The 26,678-nt window shown below is 33.3% G+C and overlaps 1 protein-coding gene across 2 annotated transcripts in view; it reads right to left on the minus strand.

Moving 5' to 3' along the window:
• Positions 1-10,677: 10,677 nt before the first annotated feature.
• sog (short gastrulation) overlaps positions 10,678-26,678 on the minus strand; it is a 41,711-nt gene continuing 25,710 nt past the window's right edge. The window contains exons 3-11 of one of the 2 annotated variants that reach the window (XM_068345190.1): positions 25,497-25,529; positions 23,654-23,912; positions 23,141-23,480; positions 21,170-22,244; positions 19,626-19,790; positions 19,288-19,415; positions 18,774-19,010; positions 18,476-18,556; positions 10,678-16,190 (exon numbers count right to left, since the gene is read on the minus strand). In XM_068345190.1, coding sequence (XP_068201291.1) covers positions 15,981-16,190; positions 18,476-18,556; positions 18,774-19,010; positions 19,288-19,415; positions 19,626-19,790; positions 21,170-22,244; positions 23,141-23,480; positions 23,654-23,912; positions 25,497-25,529 — 2,528 coding nt within the window. In that variant the 3' untranslated portion in view covers positions 10,678-15,980. Of the gene's footprint in view, positions 16,191-18,475; positions 18,572-18,773; positions 19,011-19,287; positions 19,416-19,625; positions 19,791-21,169; positions 22,245-23,140; positions 23,481-23,653; positions 23,913-25,496; positions 25,530-26,678 lie in introns of both variants that reach the window. The other variant, XM_068345189.1, reaches the window with a different exon arrangement.

Consider the following 26,678-nt stretch of genomic DNA (forward strand, 5'->3'; position numbering starts at 1 on the left):
GAGGTCCACATTGTCAATATAGGGTAGAAATCCCAGGTCTTAATATCAACTATTAAGGGAGGAGCTAGAATTTGAAAAGTACTCATTACATGGATAAATCGACCTGGCGTTGCAAAACCGAAGGTCAGAGGCAAAAGTCCTATGCAGTTTGGAGATGTCCTAAGTCACTATTTTAAGTGGTACAAATGTCAAAATCCTGTCCTTAAAAAACGGCATTAGTCGGCCAGCCCTCTTAACGCCTCTTTCACATCAAGCATTTTCGTGCGCTTCCGCAAGCGGTGCAGACCCACCATTATCAGTCGACTGATGGATTATATGAATCCTTTCACAATAGATTGGAGCGGATTTTTCACCACAGCAATACCATCTTGCATGAGCGATGCCCCACTGGCTTTGTGTGGAAACGCTCCGCTGATGGTGACAGTTGACTACGTACTGTATCATATTCAATACGAGTCTTCACACCACAGGATCGTTTTATGCCTCTTATTCAGCCAGCAGTAGTATCTTCTCAAGGAAGTGAATAGTAAACAGACAGACATGGAACAAATATTGATATTATACTGAATTACTTATTTCTATAATAGAAATGAAACCAGTATTATGGGACAAGTCTAGAAGAATACAAATGTCGGAGTTCTGTTACATTGGCTTGGAAAGAAGTTTGCGGTGGGTTAAAGAAGAATTTTAAGTCTGAATGATAAAGAAAAGAATGAATTTGGCGAGTGTATTCACTTTTCAATTTACAAACTAATAGTGGCAAACCAGTTTTCGTAAAGATATTTAAGAAATTTTATAATTATACACAATTCTATTTATGAAGATATTCATTACTAAAATTCATTAATTTCTCACATATTTTAGAATACAGTATTGCCAACTCAAAGTTCCCTCCTCAATTATGGAAAACAAAATCACCAAAAGTGTTTCGGATATCATTTGCAAACGGCGACCGAATACCGGCGGTTTTCATCTGCTATACACGTGGTGCGGATACCACCTTGTGTGCGGAAAAAAAAAAAAACAATGTGAAAGAAGCCTACAAGTATTATTTCTCAACTGGTGGAGTGAAAAGCTTGGTCTACCAACTACCAGTCTATTTTGCCCCATCAGATGGGCTCTTGATCCTGACTTACCCTATGATCTGACAAAATATGTAAATTCAGACAGGTTGTCCGTTTCCTCCTAATTTCAACCAATCAAAAAATTTCACTGAATAAAAATTGCTCAGCATATGATACCAGTATCCCAAAGCAGTTTCATTACATGGTACCAACATCTGAAAGGGGAAATATAAGTGGGATCATTAACATATACAGAATTGGGAGTCTACGAGGATGGCACTACTATACTGTAAAGAGGTACTCAATGCACCAAAAAAAAATTTCATTCATTGGAGATGTTAAAGCTTAAGATTGGGCTCATTCTCATAGTTGTCCACCAAGTAATAATGGTCAGAAATTTATAAATACACAAGATAAAAAACTGGAAAAATATTATATACTGTAATGTACAATTCATGAATTTTAGCATGAAATTAAGGTATCATACACAGTAATTACCTATAATGGATGTGCTGCACATACCAACCATATGAATGATTACTTCTGTAATATGTTTATCTTACAGAAAATCAATAGTGGGAGATAAATATAACAAATTTCCAACATTGATGAAATTACATTACAGAGATATAGATATATGGAACCCCTATGGTGAGAAGTCCTCTTGTAACCGGAGTCATGATCACTGGCAACTTGCAATAAATTCTTTGAAGCTCTTTAATGATTTAAAAGATCAGCTAATGAGTGTAATACAAAAAACAGAGGTGCCATCGTGAGCAATACATGCACAAAACCCACCATCAAACGTAAACAATGGGCTTCGATAAAGTTATCATTTTAGTTCATCAATATGCAAGACGTTATGTCCCAGAAACCATTAACCATACTGGGAATTATGTCAAAAAAGCCAGCAGTGATTCAACTCTTATAGCAAATTCTTCTTTGGCCAAATATATAAATATAATTACCTACACTTAATACATTAGCAATCCTAGTTTCCACAGAAAACTGGATTGTTAGAAAGTGGTGGTAAAATTGTATATACTTTTCATTCCTTAACATAACCTAAAATACAAGTCCTGTGCAGTGTGAAATGCTGAATGCCTTGGAATGCCTAAGGTAAAAAGAATTAAATAAGGTCCTGTAGAGTAGGGTGTCCCTGCAGTATAGGATCAGAAAAGCAGCCCTTTGAGTAAAGTACCAACAACGAGGTAAAATGTGGTAACCGATGTCTACAAAGTTGACTAACCTAGGATAGTGACCATGGTAATAGGAAATATTTACATAGATTACCTTAAGTTCCGAATTCGTAAAATTACGAATTTACTGCAATACCATCAACAGCAACCATTGATCACTATCAAACTATGTACTGTATGCGTTATTCATGTCCTACAACCGTGGTAAGTGGTAACTAGAGAGAAGAACTGGAATATGACAACTTCACAGGCTCTCCATAAAAAAAATGAACCTCGTCTCCCTTTGTAACATGGATACTCACAATTTTCAATATATTACCATAATACTCCTAAAACAAATAAGACTTACGAGAAGGATCCGAAAGTGGTAAATGTGGCCTCTTGTGTCATTCTTAGTCCTGGCTATTGGCAAAGACGAATTCAGGTGCCGTCAATGGTTCACCTACTCCGAGACACCAGTCAGTGACGTCACACAATCAGAATTCCAAGTCAAATGAACGTCTTTTTGAAGAAGAAAATGGATAGTCCTTGTTCCACGACTTTCAAAGAAAACGGCATTTACTTCTAATTTAAAGTTCTTATTTAGATTACTACAGTAAATTGCTTGAATGCATACTAAAAATTAAACAAGTAAGATAATACGATATAATACAGAAATATGGATAAATTTGACTAATTTACAACGGTTTACTTTTATCACAATTAGGATTTTTCTTTTCTGCTAAATCTTTAAAGGATTTTGAAATTAATAATTCACAATCCCTCTAATTACATCCGACGTAAATTCCTGGATATGGCTATCACAAGGCTTTGTTTTCTCTTAGTTTGTGATTAGTGTGATAAAAATTCTAATCATATACGTAGTCATTAATAGGGATTCCTCTAATATAAAATAAGTTTAATCCATTTTCAATTATTAACTGTTAATTTTTAATATATTTCCATGTATTATCTACTGATTCATTGTCAAAATAATAATGTTCTCTTAAATATGTAAATATACCGAGAAGTGGCGACTGACTATTCTTTTTCCCATCAGCACGTGACACTAATAAAAAAGTATATCTAATACTGTTTCTTGGGTATGTTAAAATGTTCTTTTGATTTTTTTTTTTTTGCGAAATAAGATTAATAGAATAAGTCGATTGTAATAAATTTCATTATGGGTATGCAATTTATCAAAGACGCTCATAACTTATCTATTTAACTTGTTTCTATGTTAAAGCTGTGTCCTAAAACGATAAACGTAGAAAAAAATCAGATGGTAGATACTAAAGGACTTAAAAATTACGTATTTTTTTATATTTATCATGATAATTATAGATTATTTGTTAAATATTTTAAGCAATTCGCCATAGAATGTAAGGTAATAAGGGCCAGATTCTAAAATTACGAGTAAATAAACTATATCTCAAAAGTTTAAGGTTTCGTAAACTAACAAATCTATATAAAAAAAATAGCGAAGTTTCGCCAAAATGAACCGTACCTAGGATCATGATTTTCAAGATTTGTAACACTGTTAAATTGTTTATCTGGCCGTACAAGTGAATACAGTATGTATCGAGTATCCGATTACAGACAGAAGAATCACAAGTAAACCAATTATTCACATTTTATTCTCACAATGCTTCATTTATTCTGAAATGAGTGGTCATTATCTTTTAAAGCAACTATTCACCAATAACAGAATTATGTCGAAAATAATAACAAAGCAATTTCTTGATATACTTAAGCCAGGAGGGTTAGTTGAATATATATAATATTTAGATAACTGGTTTTACCTAAGTAGCAATGTGAGATCTTGTGTACACGGAATGCTCATAATGGAATTAATGATGAACATATACTACGTAGGAAGAATAAATGGGTTCAACGATGACAACAGTTACAAATATATTTTTTTCCTAGATGTCAGGCTTACCATTTTCTTGCAAATATCTTATTTTACTTGATATCTTAATCAAGTAGACGTTATGAAAATGTGGACATATGAATATCATCCATAATTCTTTGCACTAGGAGCAATGCATCATAGTCTCCCAAATATCAGGTATACAATTATCACTAGGCTATGTAAGAAGTTCCCACTAGTCACTCGAAGTACAGAAGATATTAATCAAACATTTCAAGAAAGAGCTGAAGACTTGTTTTATGTTTCGATAATGTGGATTTGACAATTAAAGCGAAATATAATATTCTAAATACCTAAGAATGAATATGACAAATAGATCTCGTAGGTCCTGTAGTGTAGGTCACCCGTAGAACCATGAAAACAGTTCCTCAGATGGAGATAGATCCAGGTATCAGACTAACCGTGGCCCGGACTAACTGTGCTTCTCGGCTAAAGTAATTTGTGATAAATGCTTAGCCAATGACCCATGAGTCCACCCTAACTAAATAAGTACCTACTTTGACATAGCTATTTTAGCAAAATAAACTACGATTTTATAGGCAACAAGACTAATTCATCATTATCATCAGGTAGGTAGTAGGTTGCCCAGGGCACCAGCCACCCGTTGAGATACTACCGCTAGAGAGTTATGGGGTCTTTTGACTGGCCAGATGGTACTACACTAGATCCTTCTCTCTGGTTACGATTTATTTTCCCTTTGCCTGCACACATCCACAATGAATAGTCTGGCATATTCTTTACATATTCTCCTCTGTCCTCATACACCTGACAACACAGATTACCAAACAATTCTTCTTCAACAAAGGGGTTACTGCATCAATTGTCCAGTGATCACTTTTCTCTTGGTAATGGTAGAAGGGACTCTTTAGCTATGGTAAGCAGCTCTTACAGGAGAAGGACACTCCAAAATCAAACCATTGTTCTCTAGTCGTGGGTAGTGCCATAGCCTCTGTACCATGGTCTTCCACTGTCTTGGGTTAGAGTTCTCTTGCTTGAGGGTACACTCAAGCACACGATTCTATCTTAATTCTCTTCCTCTTGTTTTGTTAAAGTTTTTATATTTCATATAGGATATATTTATTTCAATGTTGTTACTCTTCTTAAAATATTCTTTCTTTTTTTCTTTCCTCACTGGGCTATTTTCCCTGTTGGAGCCTCTGGTCTTATAGCATTCTGCTTTTCCAACTAATAATAATAATAATAATAATAATAATAATAATAATAATAATAATAATAATAATAATATAATAGTATGGAGTTCAACCTAAGCTATAGGTTCTAAAATCAAAATAATTAACAATTAAAGTGTTAAAAAAATAATTACCTTCCAATACGTCTCTTTCGTGTGCATACATACTTACAAATACAGTTCATGTCATATGACTTTACTTACTGAACGGCTGCTTTTCTGGTACTATACTGCAAGGGAACCTTCTCTCTACAGGTCCTTCACGTTCTGTTTATAGGATACGTTCTTGGGTATTTAACATTTCACACTGCATATTGCTCTTTTATTTTCATATCCACATTATCGAAATGAAAGGATGTAATTAGAATTTTGTCATGAGTAAGTCTATGAATTATTACAAAGAAAAAACAACATTAGTGATCATGCGGGCGAATTCGAGATAGGCCTACAGCAAAGCTTTGGATGTGGAATTAAAAAGAGCAGCATCATACAAACTGACCATGGATTCAGATGTTGACGTTTAAAATTGTTAAAGCAATAAACTGTGATGAGAGAGAGAGAGAGAGAGAGAGAGAGAGAGAGAGAGAGAGAGAGAGAGAGAGAGAGAGAGAGAGAGAGAGAGAGAGAGAGAGAGAGAGAGAGAATTCCAGTGCGCAACGAAACTTCTAGTGTGAAGTAGAAACATATAAGCAGACCACAATATAAACTAAACGAAACATCAATAACGATTTAACAAAAACACCAAATACTTTATATGTAACTTGCATAAATTACTGTATCAATTTTCTGTGGAAAGTATTGACCAAGTGTTCTTATTTATCAGGTACTGCAAATTCAACTATGCAAAAAAATCATATAGGTCTAAGCATTTGTGATAGATATTGAAAAGCCGTGATTATGAAGTAACGTGGATTGGAAAGGGTAAAATCACAAAATCGTATATTTTGAGAGATTAAGTGGTCCAAATATTTCTGCTTTAGTATATTGGGTTAGTTTAGAGTTAGTTGACTTTTGCAGGGTGGGGCTTTTACAGTAAGGAATAGCGTACAGAAATAAAATGGGTATATACTTACTCTCCGTTTAGTCCTAATGGTGTTTCTGAACGTTAGCAGCCTTTGTAACGCTGAAAATTAGCACCAGCCATTCACTAGATATTACTTAATCTTCATAAACTGTATAAATCACACGAATTCATTCTATATCACCAAAAATCACACAAATTTATTCCTTATCACCAAAATCACAAATTCAGTAAAATAAACAAAGCAGTGCACGTATATAGCCATTTCTGACTAGCTTGCTAGATTTACACAAGGACAGGAAAGGGCACAGGCCACAAAACTACAAGAACTCCTTTCTCAGCACGGGCATTGATAACACTGATTCATCCGAGTCAGTGTAACGCCAATGTAATAGTAACCTGAAGAAACATTTGGACCGTAGAATGTAAACAAACAATTTGCTTTGGAGCGTAAACCAGCAGGCAATTTAGTAATGTATCCCTGTATTAAATTTTATTCTGTTATGTTATCCGTTTCTCACGATAGTAATTACGACCTTGATTAGTCATGGAAACAAGCCCAATTTAGATATTAAGTACAAAATATATTGTCAGTTTCTGCTTTCGCTCTGGTTTCCTTCCATAATGATAACCTACCTCCTAATTTCAGCGAAAATATGGGGGTTTCTCCAAGCTTTACTAAAGTGTTGAATGGCATCCACGAGCCCAACACCGAGCCGTGTGTGTCAAATTTATAAATACAATCTAAGGTTTTATAGTTACGGGCTGGGAAAGATTTTCTAATAAAAAAAACGTGTTTCCTGAAAAAAAATTCTCTTTGAAAATGACACTTATTTTCACACACTGAATTCGGAAATACTAATTACACTTATAGAGCTTTCAGTGGAGAAAAAAAATCTTGTCATCTAGAGATCAAGGTGCAAATAATAAACCTCTTAATTCATATTAAAACAAGAAAATCTGATTTAATTTCAAATTAATTGATCAAGCTTGAACAGTGACAGTTTTGGTCATGATAAGTAAAAAATACTTTGATTTTGTTCTTTCAGGATTCTATCAATTTTTTTTAATACATTTTCTTATGTCTTTATTTCCTTCTACACAATATTAAAACAAAGGCTACATTTATTTAGCACCACCCCACTAAGTTTAGCCATGAGCGACCACTGGTAACAAGTTAATTACTTTGTAAACTAGTAATAAACCCAAGGCTCCATGAGAGGAAGTTATCTTGAAGGAAGTAAATCTACCATTTGCATGTTTTACTTATTATTGAATTAATAAATTCATTAGTGCAATTATTAACCGGGATAAGCCCTAACAGACCTAGTGACTCTACTCCATCTGTAACAGTGTCAAACATTATATAAAATCCTATTGGTGGACCTACTGCATCATAAGCTTCAGAGTAACATTAAAGAAAGGGGACTGGTCAATGAATTTTCACTGCTGATTAGGTGAAATCAATTGTCCACTTTAAAATAACCTGGAATAGTTTATATAACACTCATGTTCAATTTTTTTAATTTAAGAATCGATAATGCTGGACAAAAATCCAAGATATTCCTTACTAAAAGGATGCTATAAATTTTCGAAATAATAAAAATTTATTTAAAACGAACCTTCAATCTAACCTAGGGTCTTAATATTTTCCTAATTAATCTGAAATTTGAAACCCAAAAATATGTAGTTATTCTAACAACTACACTGAATGTACCCAATACATTAAAAATGAACACTAACATTTCCAAATATCATTATAGTTTGTACATACCTTCAGCCTTCTTGGAATAGTTGGTCAGATAAAGATCGCCACTTACTTTGACTGAGGGGTCTGTATTGTATATACCTGACACTTCCACTTAATACCAAATGAAAGGGTTGGGATACACAAAGCTCTATTCTGGCATCCTTGCAGAGCTCGTGGCTCCATCTGCTTTGTACCTTTAAACTCACCATTGCATGGGGGAGTTTATAGTGTACTGTATAGTTTATGCAATCTCATACACCAAATTACACATGTAAAATAATACCTTCTAATAGCTAGACACCACTGGTAAAATATATATCTGAAAGACTTGATTGTGAAATCCACATATTTGATATTTTTTTTTTTTTGTATTATATAACAGATTTTAACTGAAAATCCTACATACCATGTTCAATCAATATCCAATAAAACTATTAAAAAAAAGACATGCTACATCCTATATGAATAGGATGTAGCATATCCTTAATATTTTTTCAACTTTTTATGAGCAATTAGTCACATTCTTTTATAAATTATTTGGAATGTTGACAAACCAGTATGATTGCTTATTATTCTTATTTTACTCTACTTACTGAATGAAAATGTTATGAAAGTGTAAAGCAACAATGCATTATTGAATTAGCTACATCTTTTCAATTACATAGACAATAGTTTTTACAGCACATTAAGAATAGGAGTTTGGAAAAGTTGATATTTACTTAAAACAGGTCTATTTCCTCTAGGCAAACTGAAGTTCCTTATAAAAATATACAAGAGATGCAAATATGTAGGGCCAATTTCTTTACTTTATATAACAGTATTGTATCAATTTGATGACAGAAAGACTTAGGAATACACCACCTGCATGTTATATTAGTAAGAGATGAACATGGTATTGGGTCTGTTCAGCCAGTGCTAACATGACTTCTTCTGATGTGTGGCCTACTTTGCCTCAACCTCTCCAGTTGATTCAGCGTGGCTGTCTGATCATGAAACTGTAATTTTCTGCCTTTTAATGAATGGCCTCATTTGAAGTTTTTGTTGAACTTTGATACTTTCCTAATTGTTCATTTAGTAACGACAAAATATATTTTCCTCATTTGCCTTTTATATGTTTTATACAAACATTCTACTTTATAGTCCTCATAGCATCATTGTTTGTCCAGATACTCCTTTACCAAATTTACATATTCATGAAAATACATGAAGCTCATTAGGAACTAGGAGCGATTCGTTTTTCTTTGGTGATGTCATTACAAAATCAAATGATTTTACATCATGCAAGGCATACTATTAATTACTGGGTGTTACAGCCATTTGATTTCAAAAGACAACTATCACATGTATTCCACATGTCTACAGCATAAACTTTCAACAATGTGCTGTGATTTACACAGTAATCAAAATGGGTACAATCAATTCAAAAGCACATTTGGGCTTGGGTTTTGTTCCATGAATAACTTTGCCTGGTGAAAATCCCCCTTTCTTTTAAGAGAATGACCATGGGGCTGAAAATGTATCGCAAAATTATATGAAGGCAATAGTCAAAGGTAAAGTTCCTTGTATTTATTTTATTCTTTCAGCTTAATGTATTATTAACAACAACAAAAAGTTTAGTATTTACACATTTAGGAATGCTAAGAAAAGATGAATATATAAGTGACTAAGTTATACACAGATTAGAAGGAAATGATATAAAGTCTGGTAGAGATAAAGAGAGAAAGTATTAAAAAATACAAGATAGACAAAGATAAGTGAACAATGTACAGTAAAAAGCATATGCAAACATAGCAATTCCCAGCTCGTAGCATAAGTCATTACGTAAAAAAAAGGCAGCTTATGGATGAAGTTCAGCAGTTACCCTAAAAAAATATTGCATATGAAATTTACATGCAAGTTACTAACAAAATAAGGAAGACTGATTCTTTATACTACAATGGTCATGTGTAATTCCTTCCTTGTTTTATACTGTATATGGTCAGTTAAAATAAGTTTTAAAGATTTAGTATTAATGACTGTAGTATAATCATACATCATACACAATAATAGTAGAGTTGTCATAGTTTGCAAAAAGAGGAAGAAGTTCCTTCAAATTTTTGTCTATATACAGCATGTTTATCATATAATTTCATGAATGCATAGTTTCAATGGATGGCAGATATAAGGGCAGGCAAGAACACAGTTCTTTAACTCCTGACAGTTGTTTATTTAATTTTATCTTATCTGTCCTCTGGCATTTTCATACACAGATGTTATGAACAAACTATGAAAGAGTATTAAGAGTAAAGTAAAAAACAAAAATGCAATTCCCAAGGATTATAATTTGCTATATGAAGTGCTTTTACAGTACTTGAAAATAGTATTCTGAACTCTCACTCCCTGAGACTGTTGTAATCCTTAATAATCTGAGAACTCTGTCATATTCCTTTAGTTGTGTATGCACTGAAAACAAAACATTGATCACAAGTGTGAAATGGTCACTGGGATTTTCCTGAATATCCATACAGTTGGCTTATCTATCAAAGGTAAAACTATTTTAAAGTATAATTTATTAAAAACTTTATTTTCCACTGAGTGTTTCAGAGTAAAGTCCTAATTACATAAAATCAAGTCTGAATGATTATTGTTACAAATGTTATACAAAATTATTCTTAATATCTAAACTTTGAATGAATGAACAAAGTCTTGGTAAGACACGTGAATTTTTTGGCATCCATTTGACAATGGAAGTATGCTGACAGCTAATCTATCCAGATGAATCTTTAAAAATTGTAGAATAAATTTACAAATGCAGTAAAAAGATAAACTAATTCTGTACAGTATTCAATTTTGTCAGGACATCAGTGGAAAAAGTGCTTCTTTGTTCTTCTTTACTACAGTACATAAAATACCAGTATTCAATAAACCATTCTTATTCAATTCTTACCCCATAAAAATTCCTCATGTTATGATAATAAAAATTCTCAAAATGAAATTATTTTAGCTGCCAGGTTCCTTCAAAATGACTGCATTTTACTCAAAGTTTTAATTTGAAATTTTACATGAAGTAATTGCATTGACTGCAAATTAGTATACTTTATCAGCATTACACAAGCTACTCAAAAAATATATGCAAATACTATACAAATTCTATAATGGAAATTTCTTATACAAATGCGTATAACTTTGGAAAAGACTTTTACCCTATATAGATTTCAATCTTCAATGCATGTAAAATATTACAGTTCAAAATTCCTGTATGTACAGGTATATGGAAAAAATGTCAGAGTAACATTAGTAAGTCAAACAACGGTAATATTATTATCATTGTTATTATTGATAAAAATATTTGGAAAATCTCATTAAATGCTTCAATATAAAAAAAACAATATAATATAAGCAATTTTGCCCTGTTTTATAAAAGAGATTCATTTCAATTCTTGTCTCCAAAGATTTTTACAGTGGTAATGGCTAACCTCTTTCTATACTGAAATAAGAATTCTCAGCAATTTATCTAAAGAATATATTTCAGTACCCTTTTCAGTTTTAAGTTTATTGCTATGTACTTTTGAGATACCCTAGTTACCTTCGCATCATCTTTCTTTATTAAGGCGTGTCCCCTGTATCAGTTCTCTTCTCGTATCACTCCACAGTAATTAATTTATTGAAAGGAAAGTGGTCAAAGTGTAAATATTTTTAGATAAATATTGTGTGTAAAACTTAAGACATGATTTAGGTATTACTGTATCTGCAAAACCTGACTAGCTTAAGAATGTATTACTATTAATGCAATTTGTATCTTATTTACAATAGACAATGTAAAACTATTGAAACTAATAATCTACTGAGATTAGAAATAGCTAAATAAATTACTTATCATTATACAATTTTGTAATTATGAAGATGCCAGTTTTTTCAACACATTCCACACTACTATACAATACAACTTAGCATTATACCCTGCAATAATAAACTTTTGAATGACTTTGACGGGAAGACCACCAGGAGATGACTGGATCTTTATTTTCACACTATCATTAGAACTGTGTGACATCTTTACATTAATATAGAGTACAATAAAATCAAATCTGTTATAACATTTAGTGTACATCCTAGTCTGTATTTTCCCGTAATGATGAATTTCCAAGTACTCACTTTGGATGAAACTAGTTTACCCAAAGCTTTTCTTAACCTGCATTCATGTTGATTTGTATAACATATAACCTGAATTTTTGGTATTACAGTACTGTACTAAGTTTCATATAATGCTCATGAAATAATGACCTTAATGGGCATACACAAGACAGAAAGCAGGAATACAAAAGAAAATTCTACCAAGTTTAAGAAATTAGTGTACAGTATATGTTTTCCATATTTTAGTATGGTCAGTCAGAATTTAGCATTAAATGTACATTTTTGATACTTTCAAAATAAGGAAAGTCCATCATACGGGAACATATTACAATACTTGAAAATGATAGTTTATAAATAACAAAATTTATTAAGATAAAATATATCTTAGATATCAGAATTATGTAATTTTGTTGCTTCACTTATGTTTTGTGATCTATAAAAAACATAATATTATGGCACATGTTAACATTTTGATTGTAACAGTTCCCAACCCACCATCCCCCCAAAATCCCCTTTGCCTCAACTTCTTTTGGGAAAAAATAGATATTTCATAAAAAGCCCACTCTCTACCTATATCATATTACAGTAATCTAAGACATAACACAATATTACTGCAAGTATAAATACTGTACACTCTTAATGCACTTAGCATCAAAACATCTTATAAGCTCTTAATCTAGATTACAGAAATTTATAACCTACTCATGAATTATTAAATGTCATACAAATTGTATTATGTATGTGACTAAACCTTATTTTGAATTCATATGGGCAGAACTGTAAGCAAAATTTTACATTAGCAATGTCACTTCTATATTCCTCATATACAGTACAACATACCTCATTAATATCAATATAAGTACAGTTACTGTAAACATAGCCACTCTTTTTAAACATGGTTTAGAAATGCAGACTAGATCAGTTCCATCAGGATTTATTTCAGTGGGTGAAGAAAGTGAGTATAATGCACTCGAATGTTTAATACAAAATTGTGCCAACTCATTTGACAAAATAAAATTTTCAAAAATATTGTTATTAGAACTATAGTAGTCATGTACTATATTGGGCTTCACTCATCACAATAAGCACACCTTACTGTTGATAAAAGTAGATGATAATGAAAACAAATTACTGCAATATTTTCTGTATCTGCAATCACTGTACATCACTTTGATTAAATGAACTTTAAACGTAATATATAGTAATCATACCAATCTTAAAAATAAAGGCATACATATCTTCTTAGCCACACAAGCTACATCATCTTTAAAAATTAAATATCAAAACTATTCCATTAAATAACATATTCCTTTTACCTAGTAGTCTTGATAGTTATAGTTAATATTAATCTAGATAAAAACTACCAGTCAATAGTGTGGTCATTAGTGATTCTTCAGTACAAGTATACACTGCACCTATGAAGTACTGTACCATAATTTGGTTATGCCAATAATAAAAGATATTTTAATTTCTTAGACATACAGTGCAAAAAACAATATGATGCTGTCATTAAACACTTGTCAATTTTAAGGGATTTCATACTGCCAATAAAGAATGAAATTGTGAGGCTACATAGAGTGATGTTGTTGTTCAAGATTTTAAACTGACACTGCTATTCTCAAAATTTTCACCCTGTACTCAACATAGCTTTTCACTTTCTATATATGCAGCAACTTTTCAGACAATTTTAAAATTTCTCTAGCAATCAGGTAATATAGACTTCAAAATCATTTTGTTAATGCCCCTATAACTTTACAGAGCATCTGTACAGTATTTACAAAGTCCACAATGTTTTCCAAATCAGTATTCTCTAATTTAGGAAAGGCATGTCACAGTGAATAGTACTACATTCATATTAGGTGATGAGGCATTGCAATCACATTTGTCACCCATAAAATAAGAGCAGAATTTACCATATTTGAAAGGAAAATTTTGAGTTGTGATAAAGCCAATAATTTTGTTCCTGAGATTTATTGACAGTACAGTTCAGTTTCCCATATTAAAGAGAACAAAATTAGCCTCGATAGCTTGGAATCTTGGACCAACATAAGGTCATAAAAAGGATGATCTAAGCCTAGGATTAAAGTCAGCATGGCTTACATCTGTAATATAAGCCTTACTGAGTATGTGTATACAGGCTATCATCATGTCACAAATATGCATATGCAAAGAGTAGTAAAGCAATCACTAGTTTCAATTAATTCTCTTTATGGTAAAATATTTACACATTTACAAAAATATGATTGTTCTTCCTACTTCTCCAAAGTCTGTTTCATAATCTGCTAGCCAAAATACGTAATAGCAGATTTGGGCTAATTTCATATTCTAATGCTTTCTATTAATTTCTAAGACTATGAATCAGACCTTGATGCCATCAAGAAAGCTTGGCTCACAACACTTCATTCTAATTAAGAAATAAAACTAAATTTTCTATTACACCTTATGAATAGAAGCAGTAGCCTCCACAGTTTACACAAAATGCACCGGAGAATATTATTAATAATGCGCCACCATCAGCACTTCCTTATAAAGCTGCTTCAATAACTTGATACTATCATTTTAAGATTGAGCTTTAAGTTGGATTTGGCTTACCATTGTCTCAGCATTCAACAGCCCTCCAACTTAATCAAGTTTAAAGGAAATAACTGACTGAAAAAATAACATAGGGAATACATATGTGAGGAGATTCATAGTTTTATGACTAATCTCAAAATATGGTAAAATAAATCAAGAGAAACTTTTGTCTAAATGTTAATAAATATCTTGAGAATATCTAGTTTTAAGGGACAAAATTACTACATACTCATAGCAATCACGCTCTCTGAGGCCCTTGAAGGCTACTCTTAGTCTTTATCATGTGGCTTGGGGCTTGAGCCATCTATTTGTCTAATACACTTCATGTTCGCTGATCTCCTCACAATTACAGCAAAACTCAGATTTAAAAACACCCGTCATCTTTGGTACCATAGACAGCTTGCTGATGAGGGAAAGAAGTCCTTTCCTGAATGAGCTTTTGATAATTTTTCTTCCACTTATTAAGTGCATTCTAATACTTACATATCACGTTTTATCACAATTGGAATAATATACGACCACTTTACATAATACAGTACATATCAGTCAGTACCAAGTACAGTACACATTTTTTGAGCAAGTTAAAAGCCTATTCTTTACCTTGTCATTTAGTTTACCTTTCTATTTTAATTAGCCAAAATGTAAGTGTACAGTACAGAACATTGTAAAGACCTCTTTCTCCCTCAACAACAGCTCAACAACTCAGGTCCCATGCACTCTAGCCCTTTGCTTCAGGGCCTCAAGACATTTCTGCACCATTTAATATTCAATTTACTGTACAAAGGGGCCATTTCTACCATGTCACTTCTGTACATTACGACTTTCTTTGAAACTGCACTGCTCAGCCTCTAGTTTAAAGGCATCAACATGTCTAGTTTGTTTTTCCCATGCCATCTACTGTTACGGCAAAATGATAAAAAGTATATAAATAAATAATTGTCCCCTTTTGTGGGAAACAAAACATATCGCCAGCATAGGTTGAGTATCCCTATTGGGACGGACATGTGATAAGCCTAACAGGGAGGGAGTATGAATACTTTTGCTTAGCAGAATGAAAAATAAAAAAGTACCCAAAATATTGGTTCCTCTTTCGACCCTCCATATTGACTTTTAACCACTACACAATCACTGTGCAGGTTACAAAACTTTCAGCTGGATTTAGCCAGAATTTCGTCTTTGATATCTACTTCTTTGGTTTGCTTTCTTTTTATTTTTAGTACCTCTTGATGATGCTTTTCTAGATGGAGGGAAGAACTGAGATGGGTCAACAGAATCTTGACAGCGAGGACAACATTCATTTTCTACTTGCACCATCTTTTGGCATGTTAAAACTGGGCACTGCTTGGGATTACATGTAACATTACCATCCTGTAAAAAGAACCAATAGGAAAATTTATTAGTTTAAAATAGCAACAAGATACACTATATCTTAGTGGAACTGTCCAACTTAATAACATGAGTGAATATCAAGTCTCTGTACTTTACATGAACATACATTGCTTTGCTATGACATTTTTGCTTGGAACATGATTTCAGGATTAGAGGTCATCCTTGATATCTGGTAAAATAAGTAGAAAGTTTTAGTACTGTATAGAGCAATTAAGGTGACTATGATACAAAATTAATTTTCTACGTACAAGACCTTAATTTTTTCCACAAATTATCGTGTCCAAAAATAATTTGAATTGCTTTAAAATATCTTTTTGTGTATATTATCTAAATTTTTCATCAATGTTCTTGAATTAAAATAAGGAAAAAATATTGTTAAAATAAATGAGGGAAGAATTGGTGCATAACAACTAAACACGAAACCAAACTGAGTCATGATATTTACTTAATATCAACAATAAACTTGCATCAAATCCAAACTTTATATTATACTGTATAATGTGGCATATTGTACTAATTGCATATATTAACTGTTTGCTTTGCATGTTTCTTATATCTTACAGCTACACAATCAAAATAGTTTATCTATAACTGGCTCCTTTTTTTCCGGTATATTTTGGGTTTCTGTACTCAACAGAACATCTGAAGCATAAGCAAACCACAGAGAAAAGCAGATACAGCTCTCATCTTTTCATGTACCTCTTAGCTGTTTATGGGGTGTACGGAGCTGCAGTCAAGAGTGGGTATCTCGAGTGAAATTTCAAGTTGAGTAGTGGAAAAATTCATCAAACCATTGCTCTTTGATCTTGGTTAGTGCCATAGCCTCTGTACCATGGCCTTCCACTGTCTTGTATTAGAGATCTCTTGCTTTGGGGCACACCCTGGCATGCTGTTCCATCTTATTTGCCTTTCCTCTTATTTTTTTTAGTTTTTATAGTCTCAATGTGAAGAATCTAATTTATAATGTTGTCACTGTTCTTGAAATATCTTATTTTGATTGTAAATTCTTCTCTTGTAGTTTATTAATTTCCTTGTTTCCTTTCCTCACTAGGCTATTTTTCCCTATTGGAGCCCTTGGGCTTTTAGCATCTTGCTTTTCCAACTGGAGTTGTAGCCTAGCTTGTAATATAAATAACAATAATCTGGTTGACTGGCCATTACGATTGCATAGGACATGAAATTCTGATTTACATTCCAGAGTTCTTTGGAAAAACTTGATAGGACCACTATCTCATACATATGATAATTGATTGTGTTACCGTGGTAAATATGTCTCTGACTTCCAATCTGTAGATATAGAGTTTGAGCCCCGAGTACAGCCTGACAATTTTCACTAGTATCCACAACTTCACTTTTCTTGCAAATTAGGAAGTGGAAGGAGGGAGGTTCTGTAGGTCTACAGTACTTGGTGAGTCACCAGACATTACTATGTAACCCTTCCTCGTTCTACCTTGGTTGGATTCGTGGTTTGGATGTTGTTCATAACCATATATGATCAGGCTCTTGGACATTGCATGGCAAGCAAAATTACTCATCCTTTGACTCTGCTTACAATTAGCCTTAGATTATGAATATGATTCAGCTTCCATCTAATCCTCCACAAAGCTTGCGAGACTCATCATTCCATTTATGTTACACATTCTTTAAAAATGTGGGTACATTCCTTAGACTTCTTGCTTAATCAAGTTAGTTGCTATAAAAGGGGTACAGTATACTGCTCTATAAAAAAAGAGAAATTTGAAAATAGTGAACTTTTATTTTCCCCTTTTTAGTTGTCAAAAATTAAAACTTCACAAACAGCTACGAGTCTATACAATGGCCAAAAAAATAATTTGGTAAATTTTGTCTACATCAAGGCATTTGAGCTTGTGAAGATATTTCAGTTAACAACAGTAACTTGAATAAGTCTCATGTTTGTTTTAATGTCATTTTAGATGTTTTGCACCAATATTTGAATGACCCAAGGTTCTTATAATGAAAAAACCTAATGTTATTGGTAATAAAGTTGAAAATTCAATGAAAGTGACACATTGAACTATTAGACATGAATTCATGATGTAATATTAAAATAAAAAGCATAAAAGCATAATACTAGAAATCTGTTTAAGAAATTTGCAATGGTTCAAATTAGAATTTTATTTCACAATGCTTTCAAAAATTAGAACCAAAAATGCATTGTAATAAAAAACAAAGTATGGAAACTACAATATATTAGTTTTATAAAGACAACCAATAATATTACAAAAATCATTCATGATCCTTACCTTGCATTTACAGGTAATACACTGGTAGATACCAAAGGAAGCAACTGATGGATGCCACTCCTCGCCATTTCTCGCCAAATGCTGAAAGGTAGAAGACTACCACTGGTAAGGCAAGACCTCTTTTCATACAATATTCATCTTACATAAAAAAAGATGATAAAATGGATCACTTAAACAATTTTTATAATTCAAAATTATTGTATCCTGTAGCATTATACACTAATGTGTTATGAAAAGAAAAATCATATACAGTAGTGTATCAAAATATCTAGACGTGTTGGAGACTTCCAATACTCACATTTTCTTTATAAATACATCCTCCTGTATCTAGAATATTTGCTCTATATTCATCTTCACTGAGTGGAGGGTTATTTATTACATCACTGTCCCCAGTAATTACAGTAGGCTTAGGTGCTGGAGGTTTGCATGTGGAACAGCAGGCACCTGGTTTCTGTTCAAACATGCTCTCGTCACAGATCAGCAAGGGACAGGACAGTCTTGCACATGTGACAGAAGGTTCTCCACGTGAACTTGTCTGGTGAAAATGCAAATTATTTATGCATACGAAATAATAAAGAGCATTTTAAAATAACAGTAGACACAAAAGATGTTAATTCAATTCATGCTAAATTAGCTTCCAATTCAGATTATCAAACAGAAATTGTAAGCATTTTATCATTCAGTGAAAAAGACGGTGAATACTAGATTGTTGCATGTTTCTGAGTGTAACTGCATTCTGTTGCATTATCAAAGTTACATAAGGTAGTTTTACTGCTATTTCTAACAACAATTTATTTATCAAGAGTATTTACCTGACATCTACAGGTAACACATTTATCAAAGCCTTTGGGGACTAGGAAGGGATACCATTCTGCTCCAACGCTGTATCTTACATCATCAAAGATACACATCTTATCAGGTCTAACTATGTCATGATCACCTGCAAATAAATGAAAATCCAGTCATTGTGAAATCTAATCAAATTAACAATTTAATTCTTCAAATTAGTAATATCCATACTTATCATCATAAATAGGAGATTAAAATTACTGTAAAGTATACCAGTGTAGTACGGTATATAATTCAAAGTTTGGTTAAGTAAATCTCCTCCTTTACAATTACTAAAATTAGGAAAACCTTCAACACCTACTTGGACAAACAGGACAACACTGTCCTGGAGGAGTGACAGCTCCCTCACACTGAAGTTTTAGGCACATCACGTCCTGGCACTTTATCTTCCCTTTCGTACACATGCACATCTGACAAGTATTTGCAGGAGACTGCCAACTCGAGCCATCCTCAAATACACGATTATCTGCAAAATAGAAGCAGTTGTCTTTATCATGTAACATTTCATACACTCAAAACATTTATCATTTGATCCATGTACATTTAATTACTATATCCAAATCAATTTTCTTTGCACAACATTTTATTCATACAATAATGAGAGGATGCTGGCAATGAAGTCTATTAAATCTTTCTTAGTTTGGTTCCATATAATGTTTTTACCCTTTAGAAGCTTATATAAATCCAAGATTTGTATCATCTGTTTAGGAAAATGCATTCATAGATGTTCAATTTCTAATTTTTAATATAACCAAATCCAATATGAATATTTTTGTATCATAGAACAACAAATCTCACACTGTCTTTGGTTAATCGAGCTGTAGCTTACTGAGTAATGTATGGATAAAGTGTCTTATTACATTGTTTCTTATTCACATTTTGCATAAATGGTCATCTTCAACTAACAGCTTAAGTTGGAATTTTTAATGGCTAATTCAAGAATTTTTCCTTTTAATTCAGCTCTCCTAACATTTGTATGGGGCTGGTAGTATAAAATCATAAAAATAAATGTCAAAACTAAGTTACAAAAGGAGTATGTTAATTTACTGAGATTCTATGCTAATGCTTGGCTCTTGACATTGGGATGTCCCATTTCAAAGCAGATCTAGTATTAATTTTTTGACTGTCTTCCCAAATTTGAAATCCAAATACCTTTTATCTATTTACAATGTAAATAAACAAAATCATGTTTTTCTAAATATTTAAGATAATAAATAGTAAACTGTAAATTTCTGGATACTGTAAATGATCAGCATTGAACATTCCAGAATTGAAAATGTAAAAGCTATTTACTGATAAAATCATTGAGATTTTTGTTTTGAACAGATTAATTTTTTCATTAAATACTGCAGTACTGTATAGTACAGTATACTATACTGTATATACACTAATTTACATGTAATAACATAAGAGAGTATGAGATATACTGTAGTCTAGAAGTACTTGTAAAATATTTTTTCTCCAAATATATGCTGGCCCTTTTTAAAACAAGAAAATATGACGTTAAATCACCTTTACACCTTTCTTAAAGTCCATACACTCGAAGCTTATTATTGTAGTTTAAATACATACTGAAAAAAAAAACATTAACTGTATATCTCAAAAAACAGACTAAACCTGGTCCTCCATCATTAAAAATAAATCTTGATTTGTTCCCTGTAACCTATTCAAACTTAAAAAATATATGAATATTTCGGATTCTTTGTTGAATTCAAGCATACCTTTAAATCCATATGAATAAAAAATGACATACTATATAAACTTGCCTATATAGTATACTGCATATGTTTTAGGTTACATGCAATTTAAGGACTGTGTCTAAGGATGACTGATTGCTATTCTCACCTGCATCTTTACATTTATGGCTCCTCTCTGCACCTTGACTTTCGTCCAGTTGTTTTATGCAGACTTTATCACTGTTAGGGATGCAAATACGATCAGGAGTGTCATCTGGGTGAATTACTGGAGGAGGAAGAGCAACATCTGAATCAAGAAGACATTTTGGGGGTACAATCACTCCATTGACAAGGCCTGTGAGTGGTGGCAGTGAACTAGTATCCTCTTCAGACTGAATTAGCACCAGCTCCAAATAGGTTACTCCTGAACCTAATCGTGACAATGATAACCTACTCAATTCAGTTGAGTGAGCAAAGAGTTCTTTTCCTTTGACTTCGTTTTCCAGTGACAGTATGTTCATATCAAGTCTGGGATCAAATTCAGTGTCATCTTCTCGAAGAGTAAGGTTCCAAAATGGTTCAGTTGCTCCAGAGGGTGGAGGCCCACCTACCATAACATCATAATGAGTGACACAAGCCGAATCTACAGCAATCCAAACAATTGCAGCCATTGGAATCTGAGGAGACGAAAGTAACACAGGCTGGGGAGACCTAAGGGCTTCTGTTACTGCAACCTGGTTTAACATGCCTTTCAAAACGTGCCCACTATCGCCAGACGTTGCAACTACTTCAATTTTTCCCCTCAGTAGTGCATCTAGATCACGATATGTTGGTCTTGAATATGTTCCATTAGCCCAGTTTCCAGAAAAACTTGAAGTTATGTCTTCAACCACTCTGTGTCCTTTTCTATGTTGTGTTTCTAATTTCAAACTCTCTACTGTCATTCCTTTGATAAATATTTCATATTCAAAATCTCCTTCATTAGAAAGTGTGACAAGAGCCCACCCAGCACCATAGGGTGGAGAGTATGCAGTATATGCTGAAACTGCATCTTCAAGATTCTCAGGTTCAGGAAGACTTAAAACAGTCGAAAAAACATTGCAGGTCACACGGGAAGTTACTAAGCCTTCGAGTGCCAACTCTGGTGCTGCTTGACTCCAAACTTTCATAGATACATGACCACGAGTCAATAGTCGAAGACTGCTATTTCCCAGTGTCGTCATGTATTCAACCCGATTCAGGTCCTACAAAGAAATAATTAATTTTGATGAAAGGTTTTCACACATTAGTGTTCTTATAGTAAATTGCAACAAAAAATAAGAAAACTCACTAATTACCAATATTGACTGAATTCAATATGCAACAATCCAATCTTTGCAAGGCACCACTTAGCACAAAAATGCTTTATCCCTCAATTTTATTATGTGTTACTACTACTAAAGCACTATTGCTGTTATAATTATTTTTTTTTCCAATACACCACAGTATTCAAACTTCAGGAAAGGTCAAATTCCATACAACTCTGGTAAAATTATTCAATTAATTTCCAAGGGATGAATTAGAAGATATTCAACAAGAATAAATGGATGAATGAAAATTAACAATTTTCTCGTCTCGATGGATGTCTTATTTGGGGGAGGGTAACTATATCCTTTTAATGTTTTTTATAACATTGCTATTTCGACATTGTAAAGAATAAATAATAGATATTTCAAAATAACAACTTATCCATCCATCCTAAGATCTGTTATTTTGGTCATGTAACTCTAGTAATTTTATTTGGAGAATCATAAATGCCATCGTTCCATAACGATCGACTTTCATTCAACATACATTGCATATTCGATTGCAGTTGATCATTCTAGAATTAACATATTTTTTTAATAAGTAAAGCATACAGTAATACATGTTTCACACTAAAAAATGCTAGTGGGTTGCATTTAACGTTTGACATAGAATGGTTCTCACATTTACTCTAAAGCTTGTGCATCTAAGTTAACTGAAGTCTGGTATTTTTTTTTTTTAACAAACATCTATAAACATTACATGCTAATGCGCATAAAATGCTAGAGGGATGATTATAAACCTGTATTCTCTCCTCTTAAAGAATGTATTTCTAACGGAGAAAAATATCACTTACAGAAGCTATTTTACTGAGAACAATTGTGTCGACAACTGGTGACAGCGCTCTTGCGGGTGTCAGTTGGACAGCCAGGGTGGTATTGTGGCTCTCACTTGGACCAAAAACTCCATTGAAAACAAGGCTCACATGCAAAGAGTCCGTCTTCCGGTCAACAGAAATTATTGCAGTGCCACCACCACTCAGAGTTTGATTTGCTGTTGGGGACGGAATGAGCAGGGACGAAAAGACCTCCGTGTCAACACCCGTGTAGCGGGCCACGAGTCCGCTGATGACGTCTTCTCCAGAATCTTCAGCTGGGGATAGGGCCACCCACATCTTTTCTTCTCGGAGAAGAGACCTATTTGTGGGGAACCATTGAAAGAATGATTGTCATGCAAAAGAACTGAAACAAAACATGAAAACAAAATAAAAGGGATACATTATCTTTAATATTTAAGCAGTTAACACAAATGATTAAGCCATCGCGTATACAGATAACCATATTCAAAATTCTGCTATGCAGTGCCTTACTTGTATTCTTTTGGCACCCTGGTCCAAGTGCCACATAACCTGTTGTTTGTGGCTTCATATGGTGTCGGCTGAGCTTCCAGAATTTCTAGAATATCGCCCGTGTCACTCATGAACTGGATGGATTCGGGGGCCGGTGCGCCTTCTTCCAAGAGGAAGGAGAAGTGCAAGGTGCCCCTTCTAAGTGAAAGACGCCCAGTGGCTACCCTGGGAGTAGTCATTGGGGTCAGGGAGGTTCGCCCATTCAGCAATACAGCGAAATCTGAAACGAAATCAAATTCACCGAATGTCACTTTTGCCGGGAGAGTACACGGTTCAAGAGCTTAGGGAATCAACATAAATTGAAATAATATGATGATAAAAATGTTACGGAAGAAAAATGAATTGTGTATGATACCAACTGCCCCACTTTTGGACCCGAAAGACGAGGCCCTTTGCAACAATAGGAGTAGGAAGAGATGATGATGATGATGATGATGATGATACCAACATCTGATTAAATGAAGGAATATATAAAGGAACACGCTTTGTCAAATAAGCACTGCTCTTTTTTTTTTTTTTTTTTTTTTTTTTTTGGAGACCTTTATGGGTCATAATGGAAACTAGACACTAGGAAATGCAAGGCTAAATGCCACATATCATTCATGATTAAACTTTGGGAATGGCAATTCAATTCACGAATAAGTTTTGTCCTTGGGTAAACGTTAACGCGATAGACAATTAAAAGACAATAAAACACTTCATGAGAAATAGCAAGAACACAGATAGTTTTGCTTTCAACAAGTACTGCATCTTCTTTCTCAAGCGTCATTTTGAGAGAGAGAGAGAGAGAGAGAGAGAGAGAGAGAGAGAGAGAGAGAGAGAGAGAGAGAGAGAGAGAGAGAGAGAGAGAGATGTACTTGAAATGAAGAGGGGGTCGGAGAGGAGTCGCGGTGAGATTGAGTACCAACATGAACTCCCATCGGAGTACAAGTATTTGGACTCTGTTGAATCTCATTAAAGACAAAGAGGCGAAAGGTACAGTTCATGATGGGAATGGAAACTGACGAGGAAGGTAAAGTAAATTCCGCGATGTTTTTAAATCCTTGGTTGGGAAGATCATAACTGAAGTGACCAGGGAACACTGATAGACATCTTTTTTTTTTCTCACCATAGCGGACTTGGTACACTAATTAGAATTATACAAAACAAGACGAATTTTATATGTGGTATACATTCTTCAGACGTTACTTGTATCATCGGAGACAAATACTTATATAAATGTTCCAACTTTCATATCCTTAATATCTAGGATTTAAGTGGCTGCAACAAATACGGCAAGAAAGAATGAAGAAACGGCATATAAAAGGGTGTTTGTAACCCGGCAATGAAACAGGGAGAGATCTGTGAAAGGGAAGTAACAGAACTGAGGGACTGTGGTGGACACAGTCAGGAGATAGGAGAATGAGGGATGGTATCTGTGAAACAGTGGCAGGAAGTTGGGCAGGTGGGAGGGCAAGGCAGGGCAGGGCAGGCAGGAGAGGAGGGGAAGGGTCAGGTGAAAGGAGGGCATTGCAGGCCACAGTGGCGCCAAGTTGGCCAGGGGGTGCGGCATCCAAGGTGACCAAACGCTCACTCTGCGCTCGTGACATCTACATCATCACCATGGACATTAAATACTACTACTACTACTACTAGCAGTAGTAGTAATACTACGGCAATAATGGTATTACTAGATTACCATCCCTTTAATTTAAAGATTATCTTACTCATACAAGTAAACTTCTTTTGTATGCTACAGCTACGGTTGAATCATCAATATAAATATCTGTCTTTTATACTAAAAGAACTTTCCAAAAAATATTACCTCTGCCTGTGACATCCTCCGGAGGTTCATCCTCTGAAAAAGAAAAAGAAAATTTGATTATTTTTTTTTTAATCCGGGGAGAACAATACATTGTGAATTAACGAAGTTTGATAATGCCAAAACGATTAATAACATTTTTAATCAATAACATTTCTTAAAAAATAAATATCCTGCAGTAAGGAAAAACAGTCTTTCCCGTGAAAGATTTTCAAGGTCTAAGACTGAGATAAATATTGTGTCTGTGAAAAGAAATAGGTGAAATGGAGGGACCTCCTTTACACTCCCTTTGTTTAATTTTGAGCTATGTTTGCTGTCACCCCAAAAAAGGAAGAAGAAGAATAAGAAGACTCTTTCACTGTTCTTTGTTTCCAATTCTTTTCTTGAGTCGATCCAGCCGGGTTTGTTTCAGTCCCGCTTCTTATTTCTCTACAAGAGAAAGGCGGAGTGTCGTGTCCATACGACAAGTGATAGGAAAGCGGAATCGACATTAATATAGAGAAATCACTGACCCACGAAACGGAATAAGCCATCTTTGCTAACTTTATATCAGATATGAGAATTTAAGCAGAAATTCTAGGGAGCGCAGAAGGTGACAAAGAATGCCTGAACTCATAATTGGATGGTATAAATCGTAAACTATATCCTGAGAGTACATTCACTATGATTATTTCCACCGGTAAAGGCTATAGAACAAAGTAAGACTGCATACATACATACATACATATATACATACACACACATATATATGCATAATATATATATATATATATATATATATATATATATATATATATATATATATATATATATATATATATATATATTAATATATATCTGTGTGTGTAAATATACACTATATATTACAACACAGTTTTGTTATATATATATATATATATATATATATATATATATATATATATATGTGTGTGTATATATATATATATATATATATATATATATATATAAATATAAATATATATATATATATATATATATATATATATATATATATATATATATATATATATATATATATATATATATATATATATATATATATATATACACACACACACACACACGACATTACAACACAGATTTTCCTAAGAAGGGTATGACTTCAAAGAATAATTACATATCACTGCAACATTCATACATATCAACTTCTCAACCTTAGGCAAG

Source organism: Palaemon carinicauda, chromosome 21, assembly GCF_036898095.1.
Source record: "Palaemon carinicauda isolate YSFRI2023 chromosome 21, ASM3689809v2, whole genome shotgun sequence".
Lineage (NCBI taxonomy): Eukaryota > Metazoa > Arthropoda > Malacostraca > Decapoda > Palaemonidae > Palaemon > Palaemon carinicauda.